General features: G+C 50.0%; 1 protein-coding gene across 1 annotated transcript; it reads left to right on the top strand.

Annotated features, from left to right (window-relative positions):
- Nucleotides 1-7,289: 7,289 nt before the first annotated feature.
- Nucleotides 7,290-27,466, top strand: LOC114110622 (liprin-alpha-1-like). The gene is made up of 9 exons (XM_042240407.2): nucleotides 7,290-8,265; nucleotides 13,365-13,451; nucleotides 13,921-14,085; nucleotides 15,262-15,476; nucleotides 17,234-17,456; nucleotides 22,304-22,384; nucleotides 23,018-23,169; nucleotides 24,012-24,184; nucleotides 25,470-27,466. The coding sequence occupies exons 1-9, from the start codon at nucleotides 8,254-8,256 to the stop codon at nucleotides 25,523-25,525; spliced, it is 1,164 nt and encodes a 387-aa protein (XP_042096341.1). The 5' UTR covers nucleotides 7,290-8,253; the 3' UTR covers nucleotides 25,526-27,466.

The raw sequence follows: 27,466 nt of genomic DNA, 5'->3' as shown, positions 1-27,466 counted from the left end.
TCCTAAATTATGTGAGCGCGATTGACCAGCCTTTGACGTTGGATGGCCGCTAGAGGGCACTCTTGACCTGCCCACTGTCTAAGCAGCACGCCAGGTAGTCACTGGGATTCCAGGACAGCACATCAGTTTCTACGGTAGACTCCTGGCTTCTAATAGCACAGACCCTGCCCCCATGGGCAAGATTTTGCATGAATGGACAGAGACAGAGTAGGGTATTTGTGGCCCAACCACTCAGAAAAAAATGAAACAGAAGGCAGCCCTGCTAGCAGTAGCGTTGAGGAGCTCGGATCCGGTGAAACCCTGTGCCCTTGTGGAAGGGGACACTGAGAGGAGCCACTAGGCTATGACCAGCGTGCCCATCGCAAATGACCGCACACGGGCGGAACGAGCGCACCCCCCGCAGAGGGATATCTAAGGGTCGAAGAAGTTCAGTCACCCCAGCAAAGAAAGGCATTAGCCTCAGCCGGCTGCCCAAGACCTTAGCGGTCTGGCAGGAGCAGAGTCAGATTAGGGAAGACTGGGCTCCCTGATCCTGGGCCCCTGGGGGCCCATGGGCACAGTGAAGGTAGGGGCCAATGACTGACTTTTATGGGGGACACCAGAGCTGAACACTCTGTGCTAACCGCACCTGTGGCCCCCCTCACAGGCCGAACAGCAACTGTTGTTGGGGCCACAGGAGACATGGCAGCCGCTCATCTTGCAAGGCTCATTCATGTCAGCTAGGGGGCCATCTGGTGACTCATGAATTTCTGTATTTCCTGGAATGCCCCATTCCCTTGCTGGGTAGAGACTTACTGGCAAAAATGGGGGCACAAATCACCTTTGCCCCCAGAAAGCCTGTGAGCCTCACCTTGGGGAGCCAGTTGGCTTTGATGATGGCTGAGCCCATGCCCAGGGAAGATGAATGACATCTCTGTTCCTCATGGAGGAAACAAATAAATCCCCCCAGACTGCTAAAAGAATTCCCTGATGTCTGGGCAGAGAAGGGGCCTCCAGGTTTGGCCAAAACCCATGTCCCCATTGTAGTGGACCTGAGGCCAGAAGCCACTCCTGTTAGACAAAAGCAGTATCCAGTACCCCAGGAGGCACACCTGGGAATTGGGGACCACATCCAGCGCCTACGAGATGCTGAGATCCTGATCAAATGTCAGTCTCCCTGGAACACTCCGCTCTTATCAGTCAAAAAGTCTGGAGGGAGTGACTATCGCCCTGTCCAGGACCTCTGCGCTGTCAGCAGTGCCCATTGATCACCATCCGTCCAGTGGCCCCAAATCCCGACACTCTCCTGAGTCTCTTACCTGCTCAGGCAAGCTGGTTCACCTGCCTCGATCTCAAGGACGCATTCTTCTCCCTCTGACTGTCTCCAGCCAGCCCTTGTTTGCCTCTGAATGAGAAGACCCACACACCGGGAGAAAGACACAGCTAACTTGGACTTGACTGCCACAAGGCTTTAAGAACTCACCTACCCTGTTTAGTGAAGCCCTGGCTGCGGACCTTGCTGCCTTGCCAGAGAAACTTTAAACTTCACCCTACTCCAGTACATGGATGACCTGTAGCTAGTCAGTCCCACCCAAGGGGACTGCTGGAGAGGCACCAAGGCCCTGTTGGCTCTACTTTCCACCACAGGGTACAAAGTGTCATGCAAAAAGGCTCAGATCTGCGGATAGGAGGTCAAATACCTGGGGTTCGTCATCTCAAAAGGGACATCAGGTGCTCGGACATGAGAGGAAGCAAGCCATCTGTTCAATACCTTGGCTGAACACCAAAAAAGAAGTCCGTGAGTTCCTTGGGGTTGCTGGATTCTGCTGGATCTGGATACTGGCTTTCTCTGAAATTGCCAAGCCTTTGTTTAAAGCCACAGCAGGGTCTGATAAGGACCCCCTAGAGTGTGGACCTGAATAGGAAAAGGCCTTCGAGGAGATAAAGAGATTCTTGACCAGCGCTCCAGCATTAGGGCTGCCAGATGTGACAAGCGACTTTAACCTCTTTGTACATGAGAAAACTCGCACTGCACAGAGGGTCCTCACACAAGCGCTTGGGCCATGGCAGCGCCCAGTCGCATACCTGTCCAAACGGCTGGATCCAGTGGTCGCGGTGCCACCTGCCTCCAGGCATCAGCTGCCACTGTGGTTTTGGTCAGAGAAGCAGATAAGCTTACTCTAGGACAAAATATAAATGTACAGGTTCCCCATGCTATTACTGCTGTGATGAGCAGCCAGGGGCATAAGTGGCTGACCAACTCCAGGATGACTCATGATCAAGGACTGCTTTGCGAAAACCCACGGGTCCAACTTGAGACTGTGCAGACCCTGAACCCAGCCACCTTTTTACCTACGGAAGCGGAAAACCCTGATCATAACTCAGAGGAGGTCATAGATGGAATTTGCTCGAGCAGGCCAGACCTGATGGACATTCCCCTCTAGTACCCAGAACTGGAGCTGTTCGCTGACGGAAGCAGCAAGACAGCCAGCGCAAAGCAGGCTCTGCCATAGCAACAACTGACAAGACAGTGAAAGCTGAGGCCTTGCCACCGGGGTGGTCAGCACAGTGAGCTGAGCTGTGGGCACGCGCCCAGGCGCTAAGGCACGCCGAAGGGGAACGAGTCAACATCTGTACTGATTCAAGGCATGCCTTTGCATGTATGTGGAGCCATTTATAAAGAAAGGGAACTATTGACAGTTGGAGGGGGGGGGGAGAAGATTAAAAACAAAAACGAAGAAGATCAATGGGCTCTAAATGAGGGAGGAGTAAAAGAAAAGGAGGGCTGGTGGGAGCCCCCAGACCAAAGACACTCGGCCCCCAGCAATATAGCAATCCAGCCGGTAAAACATCATGAGACATCTCATTTAGGAAAAGCCGTGCTGGAGAGTTTACTGAGCCACTGCTATTTCACTCCTAAGCTCCCAACCCTGTGTGCCCAGATCAGTGCTAGACTTGTGCACAAAACAATACCAGCCAGGGACCAAGACCCAACCCAGGGGTGCAGACAGCTGGGACACTGCCCTTTGAAGATCTAGAAGTGTACTTTCCTGAAGTCAAGCCCTATAGGGGCTGTAAGTATTTACTTGTGGTAGTCTGCACCTACTCGGGATGGGCTGAAGCCTACCCCACACACACTGTACAGGCACGAGAAGTGGCAAAGGCCTTGCTAAGAGACATCATCCTGTGATATGGGCTGCCTCTCTCCATAGGGTCTGATAATGGCCAGCTTTTTCTGAGATAATCCAAACTTTATCCAGGACACCGGGAATCAAATGGAAGCGTCACACTGCTTACAGGCCACGGAGCTCAGGGAAAGCTACTACATTAGCTAAACTCTGCCGGGAGACCCAGTTATCTTGGGTCAGTATGTTACCCCTAGCCTTACTCCGAGCCTGGTGCACCCTGAGATCCTTAGGCTATATTCTTCCTTTGAGATCTTATACGGGAGAAGGCACCTGGTGATAGGAAAACTCAACGGAAACCCCCAACAACTAGCTGAACTGAGATGTCCCAACACCTCCAGGCCCTGGGAAGAGTCTTCCACCATATTGTCTGAGAAACCTTAGAAAAGGCACCCATTCCTGGGCAATTGGCTTCATCCCTATCAGCCAGGAGATGAGGTATGGGTTAAAGATGGGAGAAAAGAACCACTTCAGCCAGTTTGGACAGGCCCTCACACGGTTGTCCTGGCAACCCCTACCACCGTTAAAGTTACAGGCATCATCCCTTGGATCCACCACACCAGAGTCAAGAAGGCAGCGGCATGGACTGGTCAGCTTCTGGAGTGACTAGAGCAGGGCTCAGCGTCTTTCACGGGTGAGGGCCATTGTTTTTGGAACCAGACCTTGAGGGGATTTTCAGGGTCCTGAACTGTTTTCCAGGTGTCCTTATTACAGGAACCCGCTGCTTCTTGCTTCAGTCACACCCCAGGACTGGGATTTGGGTCAGAAGCTGCGGTTAGCTGTCTGTTATCTCATCAGAGTGGGAAGCCTCATTCCTATTGGATGTCTTTTATGAGCGATTCTCCCTACTAACTAAATTGCTCACAGTATAGCTGACCCCTCTTCCCAATAGGCTCAGTTGCTATAGCCATAACAACCCAAAGATGGGGGGAAAACCTTTTGCTAGTGTTCAGTCATCTGTTATGGGCAGGCTGCTTTGCAGCCCTTCGGTGTTCCTTGCTGTGACATGTGACATGGTGCCGCTCCTTATCCATCATGCACCTGTCAACATTACAGTCAACCCTTGGAAAATTGCTTACTTAACCAACAGCTAGAACAGTGTATAGATAGCCAGTCCTATAGGCCAATCACCCGCTGCCTCCATGACCATGTGCTGTATGTCCAGGGGCTTGGGCGCCGAAAATGTTTCCAGCCACGCCCCCCACTGCCACTGCCTCTCCCCCACCAGAGGATCCAAACCCCGGGCGGCATCCCGACACCATGTCATCATCACCATGCCCCCGTGCCTCCATCTACCGCCAGATGCCACGCAGATGTTACAACCCAGAACAGGTGTCTGTCTGCCAAATGGAAGAACCTCCTGGACAGGGACAATAATGCAGACAAACGAAGTCACAGACCAGCTTTGCTCTAAAAAATCAGGCTCTGCTGCTGGCAGCGTGACCAGGTCACAGAGTTCACCCCTCAGACTCCCATCTGTACCGGCTTCTCAACGCAACTCATCGCGTTGTTAACGACACCAGCCCCAGCTGGTTGGGGGCTGCTGCTGGCTTTGCTCATCCTTAGGCGCTCCATGGTATTTAGCCACACCGGTACCACTGAATAATGCAACACCCACGGGGACTCAGTAGACCCACCCTTACGAGGGCCAGTCTTAAGGGCAATTGCATTAACTCAAAAGACTCCAGAATGCTCTACGAACGATGGAGGAACTGAACCTGTAGGCCATTTAGCCAGGGACCAATGCAGTCAAACTTTATTTATTTTTTAATTAATTAATTAATTAATTTTACTTGGAGGCTAATTACTTTATAATATTGTAATGCTTTTTGCCATACATCGACATGAATCAACCACAGGCGCACATGTGTTCCCCATCCAGAACCCCCTCCCACCTCCCTCCCCATCCCGTCCCCCAGGGTCATCCCAGTGCACCAGCCCTGAGCACCCTGTATCATGCATCAAACCTGGTCTGGCGATCTGCTTCACATTTGATAACATACACTTTTCAATGCTACCCTCTCAAATCATCCCACCCTTGCCTTCTCCCACAGAGTCCAAAAGACTGTTCTATATATCTGTGTCTCTTATGCGTCATATATAGGGTCATCATTACCATCTTTCTAAATTCCATATATACGTGTTAATATTGGCATTTTTCTTTTTTAAATAAGGTTAATTTATTTCAATTGGAGGCTAATTACTTTACAATATTGTGGTGGTTTTGCCACACATTGACATGAATCAGCCATGGGTGTACATGAGGGTCGTCCACTGGGGTTTGCTCCTGCGGCTGCCCTGGAGGACGTGGGTTTGCCCCTGTGAGGGCCAAGTGTGGAGGTGGTGCAGCTGCTTGGGCCGCAGGGGTTCTGGCAGCACCAGGTACTCAGGGGAGGTGGCTGAGAGGGCAGCAGGAAATACAGTGCTCTAGAAGGGTACGGCAACCAGTCTTGGGCGGTACACTCCAGTGTTGTTGCCTGGAGAACCCCCTCCTCCCTGACAGAGTTGCCTGGCAGGCCACAGATAAGAGAGCGGCAAAAAGCTGCACATGACTGAAGTGGGCATAGACGCAAGACTGTTTTTGCCTGTGGCAGCTCTGCCCCAGTGAGAGTTGAGCATGAAGGTGGCGCAGCTGCTTGGCTTTCGGGGACGCTGGCAGCAAGTGTGCAAGGACACGGCCTGCCTCCGCTGCAGGAGTTACGTCCCTATCAGAGTCTTTTTTCAAGCCTCTTGTAGCTGGTGATCAAAAGGTGTGTCTGTAGCTCCACCTGTTCAGGCACTTAGAGGGCTGGCTACCTTGCCTGGAGTCCTTCTCTGTTGTTGGGTGTGTCAGGCACATAGAGGGGCCCTCCTGGCTGGGATCCTAGTCTGTAGGTTGGTGCGCCTGGCACTTAAAGTGGCACCTGAGAGGGGTCCTGCTCTGTAGTGCCGTGTGTCAGGCGTTTGATGGGCCAGCCTCTCTCTATTGTTCAGCTGCCGATGCTGGCATGTGGGGAGAGAGAGGCTATGGTGATGGCTCCGTCCCCTACCCATGACTCAGCAGTGTCGCCTTGCTTCCGTGGCTGCCTGGCTTTCCTCCCTCATATCCCCTAAGTCCGTCTCTTCTCCCTCACATGCCCTCAGTCCATCTCTCCACAGTCCACAGCAGCCCTCGCCCTGGAACGGCCCCACAATCCCTAAACTCCAGCTCCCGGCTGCTGCGCCTTCCAGGGGACCAGTGTCCCTGTCCGGGGTGTGTATGGCTGCGGCAAGGACTGTCTGATTCTCATTCCATTTAGGCTGCCACAGATCGGCTGTTTCACTCTCAGCCTTAAGTGTTTCTCCTCTGACTCAGCCAGTTGGCCCATGCGCGGATTGGACCCCTGCCTCAGTTCCCCCACCCGCCGAGGGCAGGTCCACTCCTTCTGACACTCCTGTTTTCCCCTAGTTCCTTCGTCATACCGAGCTTTGCGTGGTTCTCTATCTTCTTTTCCGCTGCTCAGGTCCTCTTGCCCCCTGTTAGCTGGTGTTCTGCATGCACTTCTGTCTCTGAAGGTGGATTCCTGATGTGTCCTTGGACAGAGATGTACCCCACGTCCACCGACTCCTCCGCCCTCTTGTTCTAGGGAAGATTTTTACCTCTTATTTTTAAGATAGTTCTATTTGAGTCTAGGGTAAATTGAGGACTATCTTGTAATTAAACATTAAAAAAAAACTTTCAGCTACTATTCTACTGGAGCTTTTTATTTATGTATGCTTACTTTATATATACTTATTTATAGTTTGAAATCTTCCTGTAAACTGTGTGTCCTAAATAAATAGCATTAATTACACTATTTATTCATGGCTATGCCTGTTTTAATAAAGAGTGATATTTTTGAAGCCAAAACAAAATTAAGTATACATTCTTCGTTTTTTTTGCCAACTGTGGAATATCTCATTGTATGACCCACAAGCAAGATACTTGCATGATTTCTTCAACATATGGTAATGTTCTCCAAGGACATAAGCATAAATAAGCCACAACTGCTAAATGTGGAAATCCAAATCATTCGGTTCCCAAGGAGTAAATGATTCTTTTCCTGTGTTTTTAGGTTCCCAGATTGTGGTGAGCCGTCTCCTCGGCTGGTGGCCCTCAATTTAGCTGGCGATCCTACTGATCCCGCTGATCCTACTGATCCTCCCACAGTGGAGAGGGACTGTGGCTTTTGGTGTCCCCGAGAGTGGAAAATCGATCCTGATCTTGGCTGTTCCTTTTTGCACGTGCGTGATTGCTCACCTCCTTGTCGAAAGATGTGCTTTAGGAGAGGAGAGCTTTCATGTGCTCGGTATTTCATAGGATTGATTTCAGGCATTTGCCTCTCTGCCACGTTGTTTACTTTTTTCACTTTTTTGATTGATGTGATAAGATTCCGGTATCCTGAAAGACCCATTATAATGTATGCTGCCTGCTACATGATGGTGTCATTAATTTTCTTTCTTGGGTTTTTGCTTGAGGACCGAGTCGCCTGCCGTGCATCCAGCCCTGCACAGTATAAGGCTTCCACAGTGACCCAAGGATCTCATAACAAAGCTGGTATCATGCTTTCCATGATACTCTATTTTTTTCACTATGGCTGGCAGCGTTGGTGGGTGATTCTTACCATCACATGGTTCTTGGCAGCTGTGCCAAAGTGGGGTAGTGAAGCTATTGAGAAGAAAGCCTTGCTGTTTCCTGCCGAAGCGTGGGGCAACCCTGGAACGCTGACCGTCATCCTTTCAGCGATGAATAAAATTGAAGGTGACGGTATCAGTGGCGTGTGTTTTGTTGGCCTCTACGATGTTGCTGCCTTGAGGTTTTTTGTTCTTGCACCCCTCTGCCTGTGTGTGGTAGTTGGGGTTTCACTCCTTTTAGCTGGCATTATATCCCTAAACAGAGTGCGAGTTGAGATTCCATTTGAAAAGGAGAACCAGTATAAACTGGTGGAGTTTATGATCTGGATTGGTGTTTTCAGCACTCTGTATCTCATACCACTCATGGTTGTACTTGGATGCTACTTTTTGAGCAAGCTTCCCGCGGCATCTGGGAAACAACGTGGATACAAGAACTCTGCAGAGAATATCACATTCCATGTCCATTCAGGTAAGGGAAACCTTGTTCTAAATTTCAAAACATTTAACAGTGAAAAGAGCTAATCTTAGATTTTTTTTGACTCTTCATGTAAAACCTGAACATTAAATGTTTGAAGTGAAGCTAATGAACAAATTTATTGTAGTAAGAATGTCATGCACACGTTTCTATTAACATCTTCCTTCTAAAAGATCACTTTTGTGAGTCCAAGCCATGGGCTTTTAAGCACTTTACTTCTGTTACCACAAAATAGTTGCTTGTTGATTACTTAGAAGTCTGCAGGTTTGAGGGGAAGATGTTGATTAAAGATAGTGTCTGTGGAAATTTCAGTGATACTTAGAATGGGAGTTTTAACAGTTTTGAAAAAACATTCGAATGCATTTGTACAAACAGTTTCATCTCTTAGTTGGTCTGTTTTTCTTTTTTGCATACTGAATATTTTGTGATTTACCTTTTAATTTAAAGAGATCAGACAATCATAGAATTTTAGATCTAGAGAGGACCTTCAGTTCAATTCAGTTCAGTTCAGTCGCTCAGTCGTTTCCAACTGTTTGTGACCCCATGAATCACAACACACCAGGCCTCCCTGTTCATCACCATCTCCTGGAGTTCACTCAGACTCACGTCCATTGAGTCCGTGATGCCATCCAGCCATCTCATCCTCGGTCGTCCCCTTCTCCTCCTGCCCCCAGTCCCTCCCAGCATCAGAGTCTTTTCCAATGAGTCAACTCTTCTCATGAGGTGGCCAAAGTACTGGAGTTTCAGCTTTAGCATCATTCCTTCCAAAAAAAATCCCAGGGTTGATCTCCTTCAGAATGGACTGGTTGGATCTCCTTGCAGTCCAAGGGACTCTCAAGAGTCTTCTCCAACACCACAGTTCAAACGCATCAATTCTTTGGCGCTCAGCCTTCTTCACAGTCCAACTCTCATATCCATACAGGACCACAGGACAAACCATAGCCTTGACTAGACAGACCTTAGTCAGCAAAGTAATGTCTCTGCTTTTGAATATGCTATCTAGGTTGGTCATAACTTTTCTTCCAAGGAGTAAACGTGTTTTAATTTCATGGCTGTTAGAAATGGTGTATTCAAGTTCCCTGTGTAATTTAGAGTTCTTAAACATCTATCTTATTTGAGGCTTAGAAATGTTAAGTGACTTGCTCACTTTATTCAAGTACTTATGCATTATAGATAACTTCTGTTTACTTGTCTCTTTCCCCTGGTAGACAGTGAAGTCTTTAAATGCAAGAACGTCTTTTTCGTATTTTTTCGAAGCATGTTCTATATGTTAGCAGATGATGGCATTGCGGATGGAATGTGTAGATTGAGAAGAAAAGACATTTTTAAGAAAAGTTCCAGTGTCACTGGAAACAAGGAGTGTGTGATTAGCACATAGTCAATTCTGTAAATACTTGATGACTGAAAATGCCATTTCCTTTTTTATTTTGTGGTATCAATAATTCTACACAAAATTACATTTTAATTATTATATCATTATTCTTTATATTATATATAACATAATATTATAATATTATAAATATTTGCTACTGGCTTTTAAAACACCAACCTATATTTGAGAGACCAGAAAAAAATGAATAATTGACATTTTATTACATTTCTTGATAGATGCTTCCTAAGAACTCTTAATATGAGTTTTCAGGCCTAAAGCTAAGTAATAAAATTTTGCCTCTAATGAGAGAGAAAGAGGTGATTGAATTACATCATGTGCTTCTTCAGGTAAGGTTTCTAGGACTCTAAATATATATTATCTTAGGACTGATACTCAGTGCTCAGCCGGTTTGAGAGGAGTGTTGGGTACGTTTTCTGACATCCGAATTGACTCATCAGGCCTGCGCTCGAATTTTTGTCTCCCGAGCCCAAGGAACCTTCCAGAGCTGTGTTAGCCAGCCCCCTCTGCTTGACTTTTTCCCTGCCTTTTCTTCGCAGAGTGGGCTTTGTTCAGATGCCCCGAGGGAAGGAGCGGCCCTCTCAGTCTCTAGCTCCCTCACTGGACTTCCCTTTTGTTTGAAATCTTGGATTGTGGCTGCCTAAGGACCTCTTTATACTGTATTTTGCTTTTCTAGCTCTTGGTAGGCTGACCTACAAGCTGTTTGCGTCTGTCAGTGGAAGTGGGGACACCCTGGGGGCCTTCTGTCATCTGAAGCCACATGTAACAGGCCCAGTAATTGTATTGATCAAGGTTATTTGATACCGGGGAAAACAAGAACCAGGGGTCCTTGCTTGGTACCCACGGTTGTGTTTCTAATCAGAACCCCCAGCTTGCCCGGGCTGGTTCAGTGCCACGTGAACTTGGGAAGGAGGTGAGGCAAGCGGCCCACGCGGCCTGGAGACAGAGGGGCCGGTCTGCCCTCTGCCCTTGCCCCTGCTGGCCCAGGGAAGGCCTTGGGATGCCAGGCTGCTGGTGGTGGAGGAGAAGGCTGAGGAGGGAGGGGTGACGTGACCTGTGTTCTGGGACATGGTCACATGTGGGTTTTCTTTTTCAGTTTGAAAGAATGACTGCTTTTAGTCTTCCCTCCAGTTTCACTTTAAAGTTGAAACTGAAGATTTTATTCTTAAAGTTGAGCACAGTGACTTTATGGTCTTTTTGAAAGCAACAGTTGAGGTTTAAAAAACCTCAGAGAACTCCACTAGATAAAGCCAAAAACAGAACGTGTTCAGGGTGAACTGTGGGCGGGACCCCAAACTGCGCTCTGTCTCTCCCAGAGTCTGTAATCGCTGAGACGGGTGGATATAGGACCCCAAGCACCCTGGGGACTTGAGGTTCTCAAGTGACAGCAGAGGTCCGGGCTGAGCCAGGAGCAGTGGGGCCTGTGCCCTGGTGAGTGGAGAGCCGCGAGGGTGGGAGTGGGGCCAGGAGAGGGGTGGGAGACTCGGGGGCGGAGGGTGGGGCAGTACCTGGTAGTGTCTGTGAGGTGCTCGCTGTCACGGCTCAAGGCAGGGACACCCTTGAACCTCCACCGTGCTACCCCCATGGGGCAGAGTTGTCTGGCAGCCCAGGATGGAAGTTTAGAGGGTGAGTTCACGGCAGGTTGAATGAACCCCTGTACCCACTGTGGGTTCATTTTAAGCGCCTAGAGTGAGGTTGGTCAAGCCCTTGCTGAGCTCGAGTGAGGGAGTCTGACAGGGAGGACCGAGCTTAGGGTGAGAGTGAGGGGCAGCTAGCGTGGTGAGTCCTCCTCAGCCGGGTGGGATCTGGGGACACCCTTGACTTCAGGGGTGCCTTTCAATAGCCTCCCTGGAGGGTTGTTTGGGGGGTTAGAGGGGGCAGAAGCCCACTTAGAAGACGTGCTCATTCCCAGGGGTGGTGGTTTCTGAAGCAGTTTATACTGGTCAGTTCAACTGTGACCCAGTACCTTGCAGGGTCATGTTTTACAGGGGGCCTGAGCCGTGGGCACGGCCTTCCTTCTCCCGCACCCCACACTCCCCTGTCGTCTTTCTGGCAGCCCCTCCCCCCTCTCTGCACCCTTGATGGTGGGCCTGAGCCCAGCCCCCCTGTTACCACGGAGCCCCTTGTGACTGAGCGGGTTCCGGTTCCAGGCTCCTGGGAGACGTGCTGGAGGCAGAGCCTTGGTGCCATTTCTCCTTGAGACAGCGGTGCGGGTGGTCATAGTGTGAGAGCAGTGGTCCTAGTGTGAGAGCGGTGTGTGTGAGAGTGGTGTGTGAGAGCGGGTGTGTGAGAGCGGTGGTCGTAGTGTGAATAGTGGTGGTCGTAGTGAGAGATCGGTGGTGCTAGCTCGGGAGCCGAGGTATCCTACCGTGAAACAACGGTTGCCCCCGAGCGGGGGGCTGCTCCCATCCGCGAGGATGGGTCGCCGAAGGGCCCACCTGTGGGCGTTATTCCAGTGCTGGAACCCCAAGGCACAGGCCAAGACAAGGAAGAACTTGGCCTCCGCCCAAGTCCTGGAAGGAGAGGGGCCTGAGGTGAGAGCAGCCTGCAGCTGGGCCAGTTGGACTGGCCCTCACCCAGCAAAGCGTCGGGGTTGTGTTTCATTTCATTAGCATGGCTGTGGGCCCTGTCAGCCTGGGCGTTTTGGCCTTAGTGCGCAGTGTTGACCCCAGAGTTTACCCTGTAAGACGCTGTGCAGGTGCTGTGTGGAGGGTGGGCGGGTGCCCCACAAGAAGGGGAACACTGGCTGGAGGAATCACTGGAGCACGTGGACTGAGCTACTGAGTCAGTCCTTGACGCAGAAATGCTAAGCCCCTTAACGATTCCCTTCTTCCAAAGAAAGCATATACTGGCTGGAGTAGTCTCTGGGGCATGAGGATCGAGCTAGAGAGTCAGTCCTTGAAGTAGAAAGGCTAAGCGCATTAAGGTCTCCCATCTTCCAAAGCACAGAGAGTGTGTCCAGTATTTTAATCACGGGTACCTGCTGCTTCCGTGTCTGACATACACCCTCATAGCTACACATGTCTGCTACATGCCTCTCACGAGTGCTGGGCACTGTTCCTGGTGCTGCACACTCAGTGTGTAGTAGGGGATACGTAGCCCAGGATTTTTTAATTTCTGCAAAGAAAAATAGAACGTGTGGTCAGCTTGAGCAAGTTCACCACGTGGACGGCCCCGCGTGCACGCAAATTGTGTCAAAATACATATAACATCAATTTTACATTTTAACCAGTGGATTGAATGACTGGGTGGCTTCCGTGGAGTCAGGCTAACAGATGACCTTGGGGTGCCATCTGCCTTTTTCCCAGAGGAACACTCCAAAGCCTGGTGGCTTCCCTTTTTTCTTCCTTCTCCCCAGTGGCTCTAGGTCACTGGTCTGTGTGTCCTTTAAGAATCTCTTTATCCACTTTGTTGTTAGGTTTATCTTTTGGAAAGCTTCTCAGACGTCCTGGGCCTTGAGAAGGCAGGCTTGGATACCGGGTTCTCCCCTACCGTGTGCCTGCCAGGTCGAGGGGGAGGCTGAAGGCCGGTCTGAATTATAGTGGTCTGTGTGGTCTTGGGGTCAGTGGAGCCCCTCTTCTCTGGAGGGGCTAGGAGAGCCTTTATGTGGAGCCTGGAGAGACTTGACAGGGCCTGTCTTGACAGTCTCACTGTCTTTTTAAATTATGTCTGCATTTAGTTTCTCATTTCTTTGTTTTTTTAGGAGAAGAACATACAACTAATTAGGGAGCATCTTCGGAGACGAGAAGAAGAAATATCAGTGCTCAAGGCCGAAATCAACAACACCAGGGTCAGAATGGGGATTCTCACGTGTTGACATTTGCCCCGTGTGGGTCACCGCTAGCCTCCGTGTTGCTGTCCTTAACCTCTGTCTGATTTTCAAGTCATTTTTCACATCTTCCCACTGAGCAGACCTGGGTGGATCAGTTTGGGGTTCTCATACCTTGTTTCAAATTTATGATGAGACAATGTAATTTTAGTACATTTGAGGGGGGAGTGCTCTTAACTTAGATTTTTGTCCACACTACACTTTGTGTGGGATCTTAGTTCCCCAACCAGGGATTGAAACCCGTGACCCCTGCAGAAGTGTGGAGTCTTAACTACTGGGCCCCTGGGCAAGTCCACTCTAAATTTCGACAGAACTGGCGGGATTCCGATGTGCCTTAGCATGTTTCTGGCTATAGCGTGAGGCTGAGAGGAGTTATCGGGCCTGAATTTGAGCAGGAGGTTAAAGGTGCTCCTTTGGCCCCGCCCTGCAGCTGCTGCTGGACCACCTGGAGTTCCTGGTTTCCCGGTACCAGCCATCCTTCCAGTTGACGGCGGGCAAGTGGCAGGCACAGTCCCCAGCCAGCATGACCAGCGAGGTGGAGGTGCTCAGGGCGCTGAGATTGCTCTTTGAGCACCACAAGGCCCTGGATGAGGAGGTACCAGCCCCCCGGCCGTCTTGGATTTGTATACTTGCTGCCTTGTTTGGAGGGTGATGCACTTATTTATGTAACTAGTTGACTTTTGAGCTTCTTGAATTCTTGTATATACATTTTTTTTCTGTAAGAAGTCAGAGTTTTATATGGTTAAAAGCGTTGCCTGCGTACATGCTCAGTCATGTCTGAATCTTTGCAACCCTGTGGATTTTAGCCCACCACGCTCCTCTGTTCATGGGGCTTCTCAGGCATGAATCCTGGAGTGGGTGGCCATTTTCCACTCCATGGAATCTTCCCGACCCAGGGATCGATCCTGCCCTCTTGCATTGGCAGGCGGGTTCTTTACCACTGAGACATCTGGGAAGACCCCAGTTAAAAAGTATTAGTTGGCATGAATGTCTCAAGATGTATTATATTCTGTATATCAACTTGCAGTGAAAAACTGGGTAATAGAATTAATTTAGGATCACATTTTGTTCTCTCAAGCTTAGAATTTAAAGCCGTTAACAAGATTATCTTGACGTTAAGATCAGTGAGAGACATTAACGGTATTCTATCACAGTATCCACGTATTAGGGTGAGTGTACACTAAGAGTGTACTAAGGCGCATACACACAGCAACACACAGTGACTCGGCCCCTTTGATTTGAGTTGAGAGCGCGGTTACGCGTACGCTCGAATTAGGTGCCACACATAAAGAGGTAAGCTTGATCAGTCATCCTGTAATTTCAATTAAGGGCTTGTCCTTTGAATCCTTTCATTTTAAAAAAGAATGAAGGCTGTAGTGGTGGGCATCAGGTCTTGTTTCTCTTTCTGATTGAGGCCCCACCCACCTGGGTTATTTTAATGACTAGTAAGCTAGCCTTGTGGCTCAGAGCTGCAGGATGTCTTCAGTACCCCTTTGTCCAGGAGAAGACAAATTCTGACTCTAATCACCTGGTGGTATTCGGGAGGGATAGCATCCCCATGTATTTTCTTTCTATGTTGTGTTTTCAGTTTCGAGTTGAGTTTTTCCAGGTGGAGTTTTGCTGTCTTTACTTATTTGTTTAGTCTGATTCCATTTTTTGGTTTATCCACATTTCTCCACAGTCAGGGCTTCCAAGTAAAATTGGGTTCAGTTCCTGATAGACTTGAGCTGCCCTGAATGTCGCTGACGAGACGTGGTCCTCTCATACCCAGGTGCAGACCGCGAAGGAGCAGGACTGGGAGCATGCGCAGCAAGCCAGCGTGCTGGGGGACGGAGCCCAGGTGTTCCAGAGTGATGAGGGCATGTCAGACGGCGAGGGCGACAGGGTCACCCTCTTCAGCTTGGCCACTCAGCTGTCGCCCAGCGGGCAGGCCGGTGCCAAGACTCAGAGTGTGAGGCTGCTAGACGCCATGAACGAAGAGATCAGGTGGGTGATCCCGAACTCAGCTCCCCGGAAACTCCATTTCTCTGAGGAGCTGCCTTCTCCTAGGGAAGTCTGAGTATTCCATAGTAAGAAACCTGACCTCAGGTCTGCTTCAAGAATTTTCAGTTTTGAGATTGCCCTTGATGATAGAGCTCGGTCAGCCGGGGGGTTCTGTCCAAGGCGTTTTGGGGTGTCCCCCTCAGCTCTGAGCCCCAAGGTGGGTGAGGTGCCGAGGCGGTGTCCGCTGTGGCCCGAGCACCCTCCTGTGTCCTCAGAGCCCACCAATTTCTGGTGAAAGGCCACCTGGAAGAGAAAAGCTCAGGTTTTGGGGTTGGCAAATTCTCACTCAGATGTGCATTTTCATTTTTCACTTAATAAACAGTGTGAAGATTGGCTTGTTGTAAGACAGTGGTCCAAGGACATGTGTTTGAGTTTTTCTCATCAGTATATTTAAGATGTTTTCTTTAGACACCATCTTGGGAATGATAACAATTTACAAAACGGGATAGAATCCAAAGGCCGGCCTCGTGGTGAGCAGGGGCCCTTGGGTCTGGGTGCAGCCGGGTGGCTGGGGGCCCCGAGGCCTGCCTGGTGCCACACCCACACAGCTATGCCCGTGTCCCGAGTCCATGTTCAGAGTGGCCGCAGGCCGGTGACCCTACACAGGACCAGGCAGAGGCTGCTGCTCAGACTGTTCTCATCACGTCAGCCCAGGCCGAGGTGCCCATTTCTGTCCACCGAGTGCGGGGGGCCGGGAGAAAGGCAGGGGGGCAACGGGACAACCAGCAAAGGCAGGTGGTGCCGCCTGCCCATTTGACGGCAAGACAGACGTTTTTGTGGGCCGTGTTTGAGCACAGACGAGATCAGAAGCATGGTCTTTCCATGTCCCCTCAGGAAATGTGGAACGGTTATGTATTAATGTTTTTATTTTTACAGCAAGTTGTCATGTAAAAGTGATTTTTCCTTATGTGACAAGTGACTTGATATAAATGGTAGATTCTGTCCATCAACTTGTTATCAACAGTGAAAAACTTTCAAGTTGTATATGTGGAAGTGAAGCTGGAGAGTTTACTTCCTATAACAATGTTTTATTTTAATTTGAAAATCATTTTATTTGCATCATCATGTATTTAAACTGCTATATAAAATCATCCACAACACATTAGGGGAGAAGAGCAGAATCCGGGAATTCTAGGTTAGTGCAGCACTTTGACATGAATCCAGAAACTCACACAAAGCTGGTGCAGAACTTCCTCAAGAGATGCGTTTGTACATATTCAAACTTACATTAAAAATAAAAAGAAAGATCAACTCAGCACTTCATCTGGTCTGTAGACTTGTGTTTAGAAACTCCAGCTTGTTCGTGAATTGCTGTTTTGAGTGTACCGAGTTCCGGATTCCCAGTGGAAAAGACTTGCGGCACTGACGTGTATCTCTGCCCTGAGAGCAGGGAGGTAAAGGTTGTCAGCATCAGGTATCTCCTCACAGGAAGAGCGTCGCCACCACGGCCCCTTCAGAATGTTAGAGGAAAGACATGAAATGAAGAGTGAATTATCAGGGGCCAGTTTGTAAGACTCAATGCTAAGTTATTCTAAGTTTGAGAATATTCAAAAGAGGAAAAGTCGAACCTTTTACTTGAGGTGTTAATTGAGCAACTGTTTCTTGAATTTCTAATCATGACACAGAATGCCAGCCTAATTTGTTGTCCAGACACATTTCTCTGCTGACAAGGGCAGGTGACGGGTTTTATTCTATTTTAGTTTGGTGGAAGAAGAGAAGGAGAACACGGAGCAGCGGGCCGAGGACACTGAGAGCAGGGAGGGCAGGGGGCGCTTAGGCAGCCTCCATCGTTGTAAGTCGGTGAGCTCCCTCAACCTGCTTGCTGGCTCCTCAGCTGCCTGCTCCTGCCCGCCCCTGCCCAAGCCCAGAAGGAGGCGGCACTGCCCGGCGCAGCAGGGAGACCGGCTGGGCATCATGACTGTGGTATGTGTCTGCCTCCTCCGTGCCCATCCTTCCCCCAGGAAGTGGGTTTTCTTTATTTTGTTTGTTTTTTGCTTCTTCTCTTTTTACTTAGAAGAAAATCGGGTACATTTGCTGCACTCAGAGGTCTACACTGTTTTAAACTGCCTAGTCTTTAATCATTCCACAATGGCACAGCAATGAATTAGTCTTGATATTTGGACCACAGGCTTAGCCCATCATCATGAACTCAGCCAGAGCCTGCCTCTGTGTTGTTGGACCTGGCCTGTGCTGGGCACAGCAGCTGCAGGGAAGTTTCTGTTCTCAGGGAGCAGACAGCTTTGTGAAAGTAACCATAGGCAGCCCTCATGGCGTGGGAAGCCGTCCAGCACATGTTCCATTGGGGCTGCCTGGCTGCAGGGTGCAGGGCATGCGGTGGGAACAAAACCAGGAATCTCCATGGTCTGCTTGCGGATGGACCCGGCCGCGGGCTCAGGCCAGCTCTGCGTGTCAAACCAGGTTAAGAGCCTGGTGCCCCAGGGCCCCAGGAAAGAGGTTGGCTGCCTCACTTATCTGAGTCTAAAAATGGGATGACGATCTAGGGCTGTTGGTGACAGTGTGCAGCTCCAAAGCAAATGTTCCAACTTTCTTTCGTGTTTAGCTTGGATTTTGTGAGTGCATTGTTATCCCATGAAATCACGTGTACAACACTGCTTTGTAACTGGACATGTATTATCACATTCTTCTGTGACCACCCATTTCATGTTAGCTGCATTGTTAGTCAGGTTATCGTTAAATTTACTGTGAATCCTTTTAGTGGCCTGTGAAGTGGGAACTAGTCCATTTTGTGGTCTTTTGACACACTGTTTTTATAATTTGCATCATTGGCTAATTAGTTGCTATTTAAAATTCTTTGAGGATTTCTCTGTGGTCTGATGCTTGATTTCTTTCCGAATATTTGTTACAGAACAGTTCTGTATGTTTTCCTCGCTGTTGGAGTTCTCTGGCGGTGTGTCTGCTTTCACATTTGTTTAGATTTCCTGTCTCATCCTGTTGTCTGCTTGGCTGTCATCAATCCAGACCCCTCCCCCGCCCCCGAGGCTGTAGTTTCCCATCCATCTCCCCTCCCCCGTCCCCCACTTGCTCTGGTCATGGCCGTGCTGTGGTCCACAGCGTGTGTGCCCTTGTTGGGTCTGTGCTTTGTCTTCATGTCTCATTAAATGGTGTTTTTCCCCATAGCAGTAAGTTGAATTGGTGAATCACTATGCAGTTATAGGAGAAGGCAATGGCAACCCACTCCAGTATTCTTGCTTGAAAATCCCATGGACAGAGGAGCATGGTAGGCTGCAGTCCATGGGGTCGCACAGAGTCAGATACGACTGAAGCAACTTAGCAGCAACAGCAGCAGCATGCAGTTACAAGCATAATGTAGATGGATCCTAAACGGCATATCATGTATAATTCATAAATGAGATTGTGCTTACATAAAGAAATGATCCTCTTAAGTGTAGAATTAATGGACTTTTAGATATGCAGATGACACCACCCTTCTGGCAGAAGCGAAGAGGAGCAAAAAGCCTCTTGATGAAAGTGAAAGAGGAGAGTGAAAAAGTTGGCTTAAAGCTCACCATTCAGAAAACGAGGTTCATGGCATCTGGTCCCATCATTTCATGGGAAATAGATGGGGAAACAGTGGAAACAGTGTCAGTTTATTTTGGGGGGCTCCACAATCACTGCAGATGGTAATTGCAGCCATGAAATTAAGACGCTTATTCCTTGGAAGGAAAATTATGACCAACCTAGACAGCATATTGAAAAGCAGAGAGATTCCTTTGCCAACAAAGGTCCATCTAGCCAAGGCTATGGTTTTTCCAGTGGTCATGTATGGACATGAAAGTTGGACTGTGAAGAAAGGTGAGCGCCGAAGAATTGATGCTTTTGAGCTGTGGTATTTGAGAAGACTCTTGAGAGTCCCTTGGACTACAAGGAGATGCAACCAGTCCGTCCTAAATGAGAGCAGTCCTGGGTGTTCCTTGGAAGGACTGATGCTAAAGCTGAAACTCCAGTACTCTGGCCACCTCATGTGAAGAGTTGACTCAATGAAAAAGACTCTGATGCTGGGAGGGATTGGGGACAGGAGGAGAAGAGGACAACAGAGGATGAGATGGCTGGATGACATCACCGACTCAATGGATATGCGTTTGGGTGAACTCCAGGAGTTGGTGATGGATGGGGAGGGCTGGAGTGCTGCGATTCATGGGGTTGCAAAGAGTCGGACATGACACAGCGACGGATCTGAACTGAGCTGACACAATCTCCTTTCTGTGTTGGTGCTTGTATTTAAGAGTGTAAATCTCATCAGCTTTTGCACAGTTAATGTCTCTATTAGACTCTAGAAACGTGTCTTTTACGGTTAATAAAATGTAAAGACGGCACCTGCTATTATGGTAGCTTTCATTCTTATTTTCACAGGAAGCCTGTTTTAATGAATTTATTTTGAGAAGTTTTAAATCAAATTCTATGTCAGGATTTTACATTAATGTCCAAGAGGTGGTTAGATTTGTTCAATGTTAAAATAGGTATTATGGTAACTTCCTTATCAGTTAATTTACTAATTTAAAGTATAAGATGTTTTTATTAAGGGAAAATAACTTATACAGAAGTTTGCCTGAGAATAGACAAGTGTTAAGGGCCTTTGTTGTACGGAATCCTGTGCTTTAATAAATCGTGATGATGTAATAGAATTGTATCTTCCTGAGTAATAATTTCTAGTGTTTCTCTAGTAAATCTTGAATAGCTTATTTAACTTCTGTGGTCAAAAAAATGATCTGTTTCCAGTCACGTGTTCTCTGAATCTTCATGTCACTTACATGTTTGCCATCATTTTTGCTTTCCTGTATTTGCCTATTCGGATGCTTGAAATTTTAGCTTCAAAGTCGCAGTGAATCTGGTTTCTCTTCATTTCTTTGCATGCATCTATCAGCCTCATGATTTAAGGAAGTGGCGTCGAAAGGTAAAGTATTTAGTAATTTAGCAGGCCTTTCTTTCTCTGTGAAGTATTAAAGAGTCCTTTTGGTTTAACGTGAATGAACACTGTGTGGTTATGTCCTGGTGAATAACTGACGTTTTAATGGAAGTAATGAAACTCACCCACCACTTAAACTGTGTTGATGGTTCTGTTGGAAATAGGTCATTCCTTGGGACAATTGTAACCGTTTGCCTTTCTCCCGCTTGTTTGCCTTCTGATCATCTCATGGTTGTTTATAATAGACATAGTATTATTTATTATTTTTAAATTTTCTTTACTTATTTTTTTTGCCATGCTGCACAGCTTATGGGATCTTAGTTCCCCAGCCAGGGATCAGACCAGTGTCTCAGCAGTGAACGTGCCAAGTCTTAACCTCTGGACCACCATGGAATTTCCGCTTAGTGTTTTCTTACAAGGAATGACTGAATGAGAGCCACAGATGTTAGATTTGCGGGAAGCCAGTTTAATGATGGTGGGTCGCGGTGTGCAGGAGACTGTGTGTGCCGGGCTCGTGCTTTCCGCGTCTGTCATCTCAGCCCCAGGTGAGGTCCAGGCTGCTGCTATCCCCGTTCAGGAGACATGGACACTGAGGCTTAGCGAGGCCGGGCACCCTGCCCAGGCTCTCATACTCAGCAGCGCGATGCAGACTGGTCTGATCAGAGCCTGGACACTTAACCGTGGTGCCGTCCAGCCCGCTTTCCTCCAGACGCTCTCGTGTCCATCATGGCATCATGATGGAGGGAGCCTCAGGAGGGAGCTCGCTGCCTCTCCGCTCGGGTCACTTGGATGAGCCCCTATTGTTGGAGTCCGCTGCCAAACGGGCTGGCCTTCCTTGTCCCTCTCCTGCTCCCAGCCCACTGACCGAGCACTCCTGGGCCTTCCCGCAGGACTGGGGTGGCCGCGCTCCAGTTCAGCCCACTCAGTGCCCGGGAGCCCTTCTGCTGGGCACAGCAGAGCAGCGCCGTCCCCCTGGGGTTGGTGACCTGGGTGTGCCGCTCGCCCACTCTTTGGCCTGCTTTGCCCTCCTGTTAAGTGGACACGGTGCTGCCCATCCTGGCCACGTGGGCACCAGTGGGGCAGCTCCCATCCTGGGGGAGGGCGGCCAGGCTGCGGACCCAGAGGCCTTGCTCAGGAGGAGGCCCGGGGTAAGGGGCTGGCGTGGTCCCTGACCTTGAGGCAGGTGTTTGTCTCCACTGAGTCCATAGTCAGCCCAGGCGCGTCACTTCCCTGCTCTGTTCGTTGTTTTCTCATTTTTAGAAATGCTTATTTTAACTTGCATTTGAGATTGATCCCTGTTCAGTTCCATGTGGATAATTTCTAGGCTCTGTAGCCTTCTGGTGTCGGAGGGTCTTGTTAGAGCGCAGGGGAGGGTGCCCAGTTTATCCAGTTGCTGTTAAACGAGTTCAGCTGTGTTTTGCAGTAAGTCACTTTGTTGTCACCAAGCTCCTGTGGAGCTGCACGGGACCAGCATTTTTTACAGAATCCCACTGAAAAGGCACAGGTTAGTTGGTTAAAACAACGAACTCATTGTTTATAAAAATACATGCCATGCACGTCTCTTATAACTTCCCCTAGCTTAACCACACACCCAGATGTATCAGTGAGACCTGTCTGGACCCTGAGGGGTTAATCTGTTCCCTACACTGTCCTACCTGTCCTCACACCCAGGACCAGCAGAAAAGCTGGGAGTCCAGGAGAGATCACCTTCTTTTTGTGTTTTTATTAGTTTATTTGTTAATTGAAAGAGAAGTGCTTTACAGAATTTTCTTTTCTGTCAAACCCCAACTTGAATCAGCCATAGGTACCCATATATCTCCTCACTTTTGAACCTCCGACCCTTTAGGGTGATACAGGATCATCTCGTAGTGAAGACCTCGGGGTGCTTTATGGAAACCGCTCTGAGCGCATGACCCTCAAACTGCGTGTAAGTACTTCAGTGTGTGGCCCCCAGTCTGTCTGTTACCAAGAAATGTGATCCAGGCATGTGGTGTTCACGTGGAGGTGTAGGTACCTTTTCTGTGTTTCTCTTGTTGTCATGGGATCCAGTAATCTGCATCATCTCTCCAAATGACCTTGGGTGGTGGCACAAGCTGTATCTTTTCCTCCTTCAAACAGAAAGGCCTGGGCGGCTTTGCTGAGAGGTTTCATACTCTCGCATTGGTGCTTCTGAGCAGCATCCGGCGATGAGGACAGTCCTTTCATCAGGGCAGTTCATGCCATGCAGGGTTCACGGGGCTGGCGTCGCTCTGCTGTCATGCCCGGCAGGGCCATCTGGTCGCTGGATTCCAGGGAGGGCAGAGCCAGGCTGCAGGGAGGCTCCCGTCCAGGGTCTCTGCACTCAGTCAAATGCTCTCGCTGCCCCATAGCCCCGCTTCTCTTGAACAAGACAGTCCTTAAGGTGGCATTAAGCTAGAAGAAGGGTTTCTTTTTGTAATTGTGGGAAAGCATAGCTAATAGATTTTCAGATAAGATTCTGGTTATAATGTAAAGCCTGTGTGATTGCCATTTTCAAAACAGTCTATTGTTAGCCAATGTTACACTTATCTCACTCCCTCAGCTGCCAGCTCTCCGGGAAGAGGTAGGAGATGATGAGACTGCTATCAAACCTAAAGCCTCGACCCCCGCCACGCCGCGGTCCCTTCGGCTGGACCGCCTGCACACAGGATCACTGCGCACAGCCAAACAAGAGGACATCAGGGACACCCACAAGTAAGCGGCCTGTGTGCGCGTCATCAGTTTCAGGAGCCCTGCACCTCTTGTCTTCAAAGAGTTGCAAGGATGATTTTAAAGGAATACCATTGGGTTCAGTGCCTGTGTTTAGTGGTAAATTTCAGGTCCTGGGGAAGAAGAGCTCAGTGACCTCAGTGATTTTAGAAAATGTCCTTCTCTAGAGATTGACTCCTGTGGGAACTTTCTTCATGCTCTTGAGAGAGGTCTGCCTGGCCTGCGGCACGTTCCTGACGGTGACAGCCCCGTACCTCTCGGGTTCGCTCTTGAGGGTCCCTCCCTTTTCCTCAGGGGTCTTGTCTCAGGAGACTCTGTCCCCTCCTGTGACTGACACTGTCCTCATTTAGACCTCCACCTGAGCTCCCGTCCTGAGCCAGGCAGCACGCGATCGAGGGCACGTGTGGTCACCTGACCAGCAGCCCTGCATGGTGACCATCGCTCTCCTGCCACGGCCAGGGCCAGTCACCCTGCAGGAGGCGGGGGCAACCGCCCATAGCAGGGGAGCTCGCCTTCTCCTGGAGCGTTGTCACCTGCCGAGCAACGACCCTGAGGGAGGGTCGGGGCGCCCTCTGCACCAGCTGGCCTGGAGTGAAGCCCTCCTCGGGGGAGAGCTCGAGGCAGAGAATCTCAGCTTCCTGGAGCTGTTGTCTGTGTCCGGGAGCCTGCACTGCTCGTGTGAAGCGTGTTTGGTGAAGTAGACTCCACCGTCTGCTGCGAGGTTGAGGCGCGGGTGTTGCTGGACACCCGTTTCTCTCAGTAGCTCTTGTGCAGGGGTGTGTGTTTGCACGAGGGTGCCCGTTAAAGGTCGTTTTCTCTCCCCAAAGCTCGACAGGCTCTGAGGACAGCCCCGAGAACAACCCTAGCAATAGCACCAGCAGGCAGGACTCGCTGCAGAAATCCCAGAAGAAGAAGGGCATCAAGTCCTCCATCTGCCGCTGGTTTAATAGGAAGGAAAAGGGCCGGCCTGAACACCCCGGCAAGGAGATGTTAGCACCAGGTGGGTGCTTCACTGTTCAGAGGGAGAAGGGCCTGCAGGCATGTCCCTTCTGTGTCTCCCCCATTGTCCCTACGAGGCTCCTGTCACTCACGCTGGGGGTCCTCCTGGGAGCCGGAGAGGAGGAGGTGTCTGTCTTCTCAGTGGGTCTGAGATGATCGGATGAGTTAGTGAGTGGATGGATGGATGGATGGAGGGATGGATTAGTGAGTGGGTGGATGGATGAAGAGATGGCTGGCTGGATGGGTGGATGAACGGAGCATGGAATGAATACAGCAGATGATTGTACTCCAATGCTAGAAACATATTCTACGAATTTGATTGAGTAGGAGCTGGGCAATGATTGTTTCCTCCTAACAGTGACACGTGTTTGGAAACGGCCTAAGTGCTCATCAGTGAGGGGTGAAATACAATCTGTGGACACCCCACAATGAACAGCCCGCCCTCCTTCCTGCCACCTTCCCCAGGAGCTCATCATGGGTTCTTCTCATGCCCCCCACCCCACCCCACAGCCACGCAGGTCCTCCTGGGGTCCCCTCATCACACAAGGTTATCATTAGGCCCTCATCTCACTTGGCTTCATCTCCTTGAGGACAGTACGTTCCTGCCTCTTCAGCCACAAACCTGTTGAGTCTTGTTTGTGCTGGGTGTGGGATTTGCAGGGGTAAGTGGAGAAGATGTGGTCTGGAGCACTGTTAAGTGGCAAGAGAGCAAAAGGAGCAGGTTATTCAATGCTATCCCTAGTATTAATAAATACAATGCTGAGATGGATGGTGCACTGATTCTATACTGATGCTGTGTGTGCCCCTTACCAAGCAGGTGCTGCCCCCTCCCAATTTACAGAGGAGGACGCAGTGACGGTCACGCGGTCAGGGAGCGGTGAGGGCTGGTTCACATCCATACAGCGGGCCCAGGCACTTTCCCGAGCCCCAGCCACCTCTCTGGTGGATGCGGCAGCAATGAGACCGTTCTGTGGCATGATGATTCAGTGGACATGAGTTGGAGCAAACTCCAGGAGCTAGTGAAGGACAGGAAAGCCTGGAGTGCTGCAGTCCACGGAGTGGCAGAGTCGGACACAACTGAGCGACTGAACTAAAACCTGAGTGTGTGCTCCCCTGCTTCAGGTGTGTCTGAGTCTTTGCGACCCCAGGGACTGTAGCCCACTAGCTCCTGTGTCCATGGGATTCTCCAGGCAAGAATACTGGAGTGGGTTGCCATGCCCTCCTCCAGGGCATCTTGTCGACCCAGGGATCGAACCCACATCTCTTGTTACCTGTTGCATTGGCAGGCAGGATCTTTACCCCTGGCAGCACCTGGAAAGCCCCAGTGGACGCAGACAACTAGAAATGCAGAAAATCCGGGCTGCTCCCAAGATAAACTGGGAGAGCAGCAAGCACAGGTTGTAAAGACAAAGACACAGGATGAGCGACAACAGCGCCCACAGAGACAGGCAGGAATGCGGTGTCCCATATAAAGGAAACACCTGTGCCATTCGGAAGAGGGGCCCGTCCGCCCTTGGAGGGACAGTTGGAACCGGAATGAAAACCGAGGCCATGGTCAGCAGTGCCCACCCACACGGCCCGGGTGGCGTGGTGTCCCTCACTGGGCTTCCCGCATCCGCAGAGCTGCTGGCGGTAACATCTCTGAGTGCCAGGCCGGGCAGCGTCCCCGTGTGAGCTAAGGCATCACTGCTCTTCTTCCAGTGCTGCTGCGGGCCCTCTGTGGGCGGCCACCCTCATCCCCTGCCCTGCCACCCTCATCCCCTGCCCTGCCACCCACTGGGGCCCGGCTCTCCCCCTGGGATCCTTTCAGCCCTTGAGCTTGGGTGTTCCCAGCCCTCTGCCACGCTGGACTGGGATGCGACTCAGGACTTAGGCTTGAGATGTCAAGGAGACCTTGAATCTTGAAGGACAGCACCGTGGGAGCAGGAGCACAAAGCCCCCACGGGGAGGAAGCAGAGCTGGGGAACGTGCCCACAGCCTCCAGAGCCTCCTGCACAAGTGCCTCTCTTTGCCTCTCCTTGGCCTGGACAGACCCCAGCTGCTGCTGCTCCGCAGGTGATTCCTAAAGATGCACCTCCTGCAAGAGCTATTGTCCTGCTGCTCTGGGGCTGCCTGAGTGTGTTCAGGAGCGTCAGACAAGTGGGGCTCCCACACCTCATACTGGAGGTGGAGGGCCTGGTACTGGGGAAGGGTCGGAGGGTGGGGGAGGGTCTGAGGGTGGGGGAGGCCCGGATGCTGGACTAGGATGTGATGGTGGACTAGAGCCTGATGCTGGACTAGGGTCTGATGCTGGACTACAGTCTGATGCTGGAGGGGGGCCTTTTGCTGAGGAGGTGTCTGACGCTGGAGGAGGGCCTGATGCTTGGGAAAGGCCTGATGCTGGGGGAAGGTCTGATTCTGGACTTGGGCCTGATGCTGGGGGGCACATCTGATGCTGGACTAGGGGCTGATGCTGGGGGAGGGCCTGATGCTGCGGGAAGCTCTGATGATGGTGGACAGTCTGCTCCCAGATGTACATGGAGTTGAGGATACATCTCTATGAGAAATCTTTTTTTCATACTTTCCTGACCACCTTGCTATGTTCTTTTTAACTTAAAGATAATTTTGTGCAATATCGCTTGATTTCTGCCAGACATCAACCTGAATTACCCGTAGGTTACGTATGTCCCGTCCCTCTTGAATCTCCCTCTCACCTCCCCTTGCTACATTCTTGTTTCTATGGATATATGAATAATAGACTGTTGATAACATAACATGAACAGCTCCCACACACAAGTGTGGACACGCACACTCCCTCGTGCATCATTCGGGTCCGCGTCAGGGTTGCCCTGGCTCCCCCGCCCTGTGAGCCTCGACACCTCCACTTTGTTCCCACCCTCTGCCTGCTGCCTGCGCCTCAGCAGCAGAAGGGCCCTGTCCCCGCAGATGCTGAAGTGATGGAGCCTCTTGTCTCCGGAGCCAAGGGCATGAACACACCTACCAGCTCTGGTCTGTTCTCAGTGAGAGTACAGCTTACCCTCCGCACTCTTTATTGGCCCTGGGAAATTTTGCTTCAGTACTTGATTGAAAGAAAGCAATAAATAATCCTGTGATAAAAATAGTTCAATAGTAGCCTGTACATTCTTTGTCACATATTCGGGAAGTTCACAAAAGATTAATAGGAAAATAGAACGATAAGAATGAATTGTACAAGTAAGTTAAAGGTGGAACCCACATGTAAGGAGACATGCTGTTTGTCTACCGAGATACCAGCTGCATAATAAATATCGCACCGTGACCTGAA

The sequence above is a fragment of the Ovis aries genome, chromosome 24 (genome assembly GCF_016772045.2).
Source record: "Ovis aries strain OAR_USU_Benz2616 breed Rambouillet chromosome 24, ARS-UI_Ramb_v3.0, whole genome shotgun sequence".
NCBI lineage: Eukaryota > Metazoa > Chordata > Mammalia > Artiodactyla > Bovidae > Ovis > Ovis aries.
This window is presented reverse-complemented; position numbering and strand designations above follow the sequence as displayed.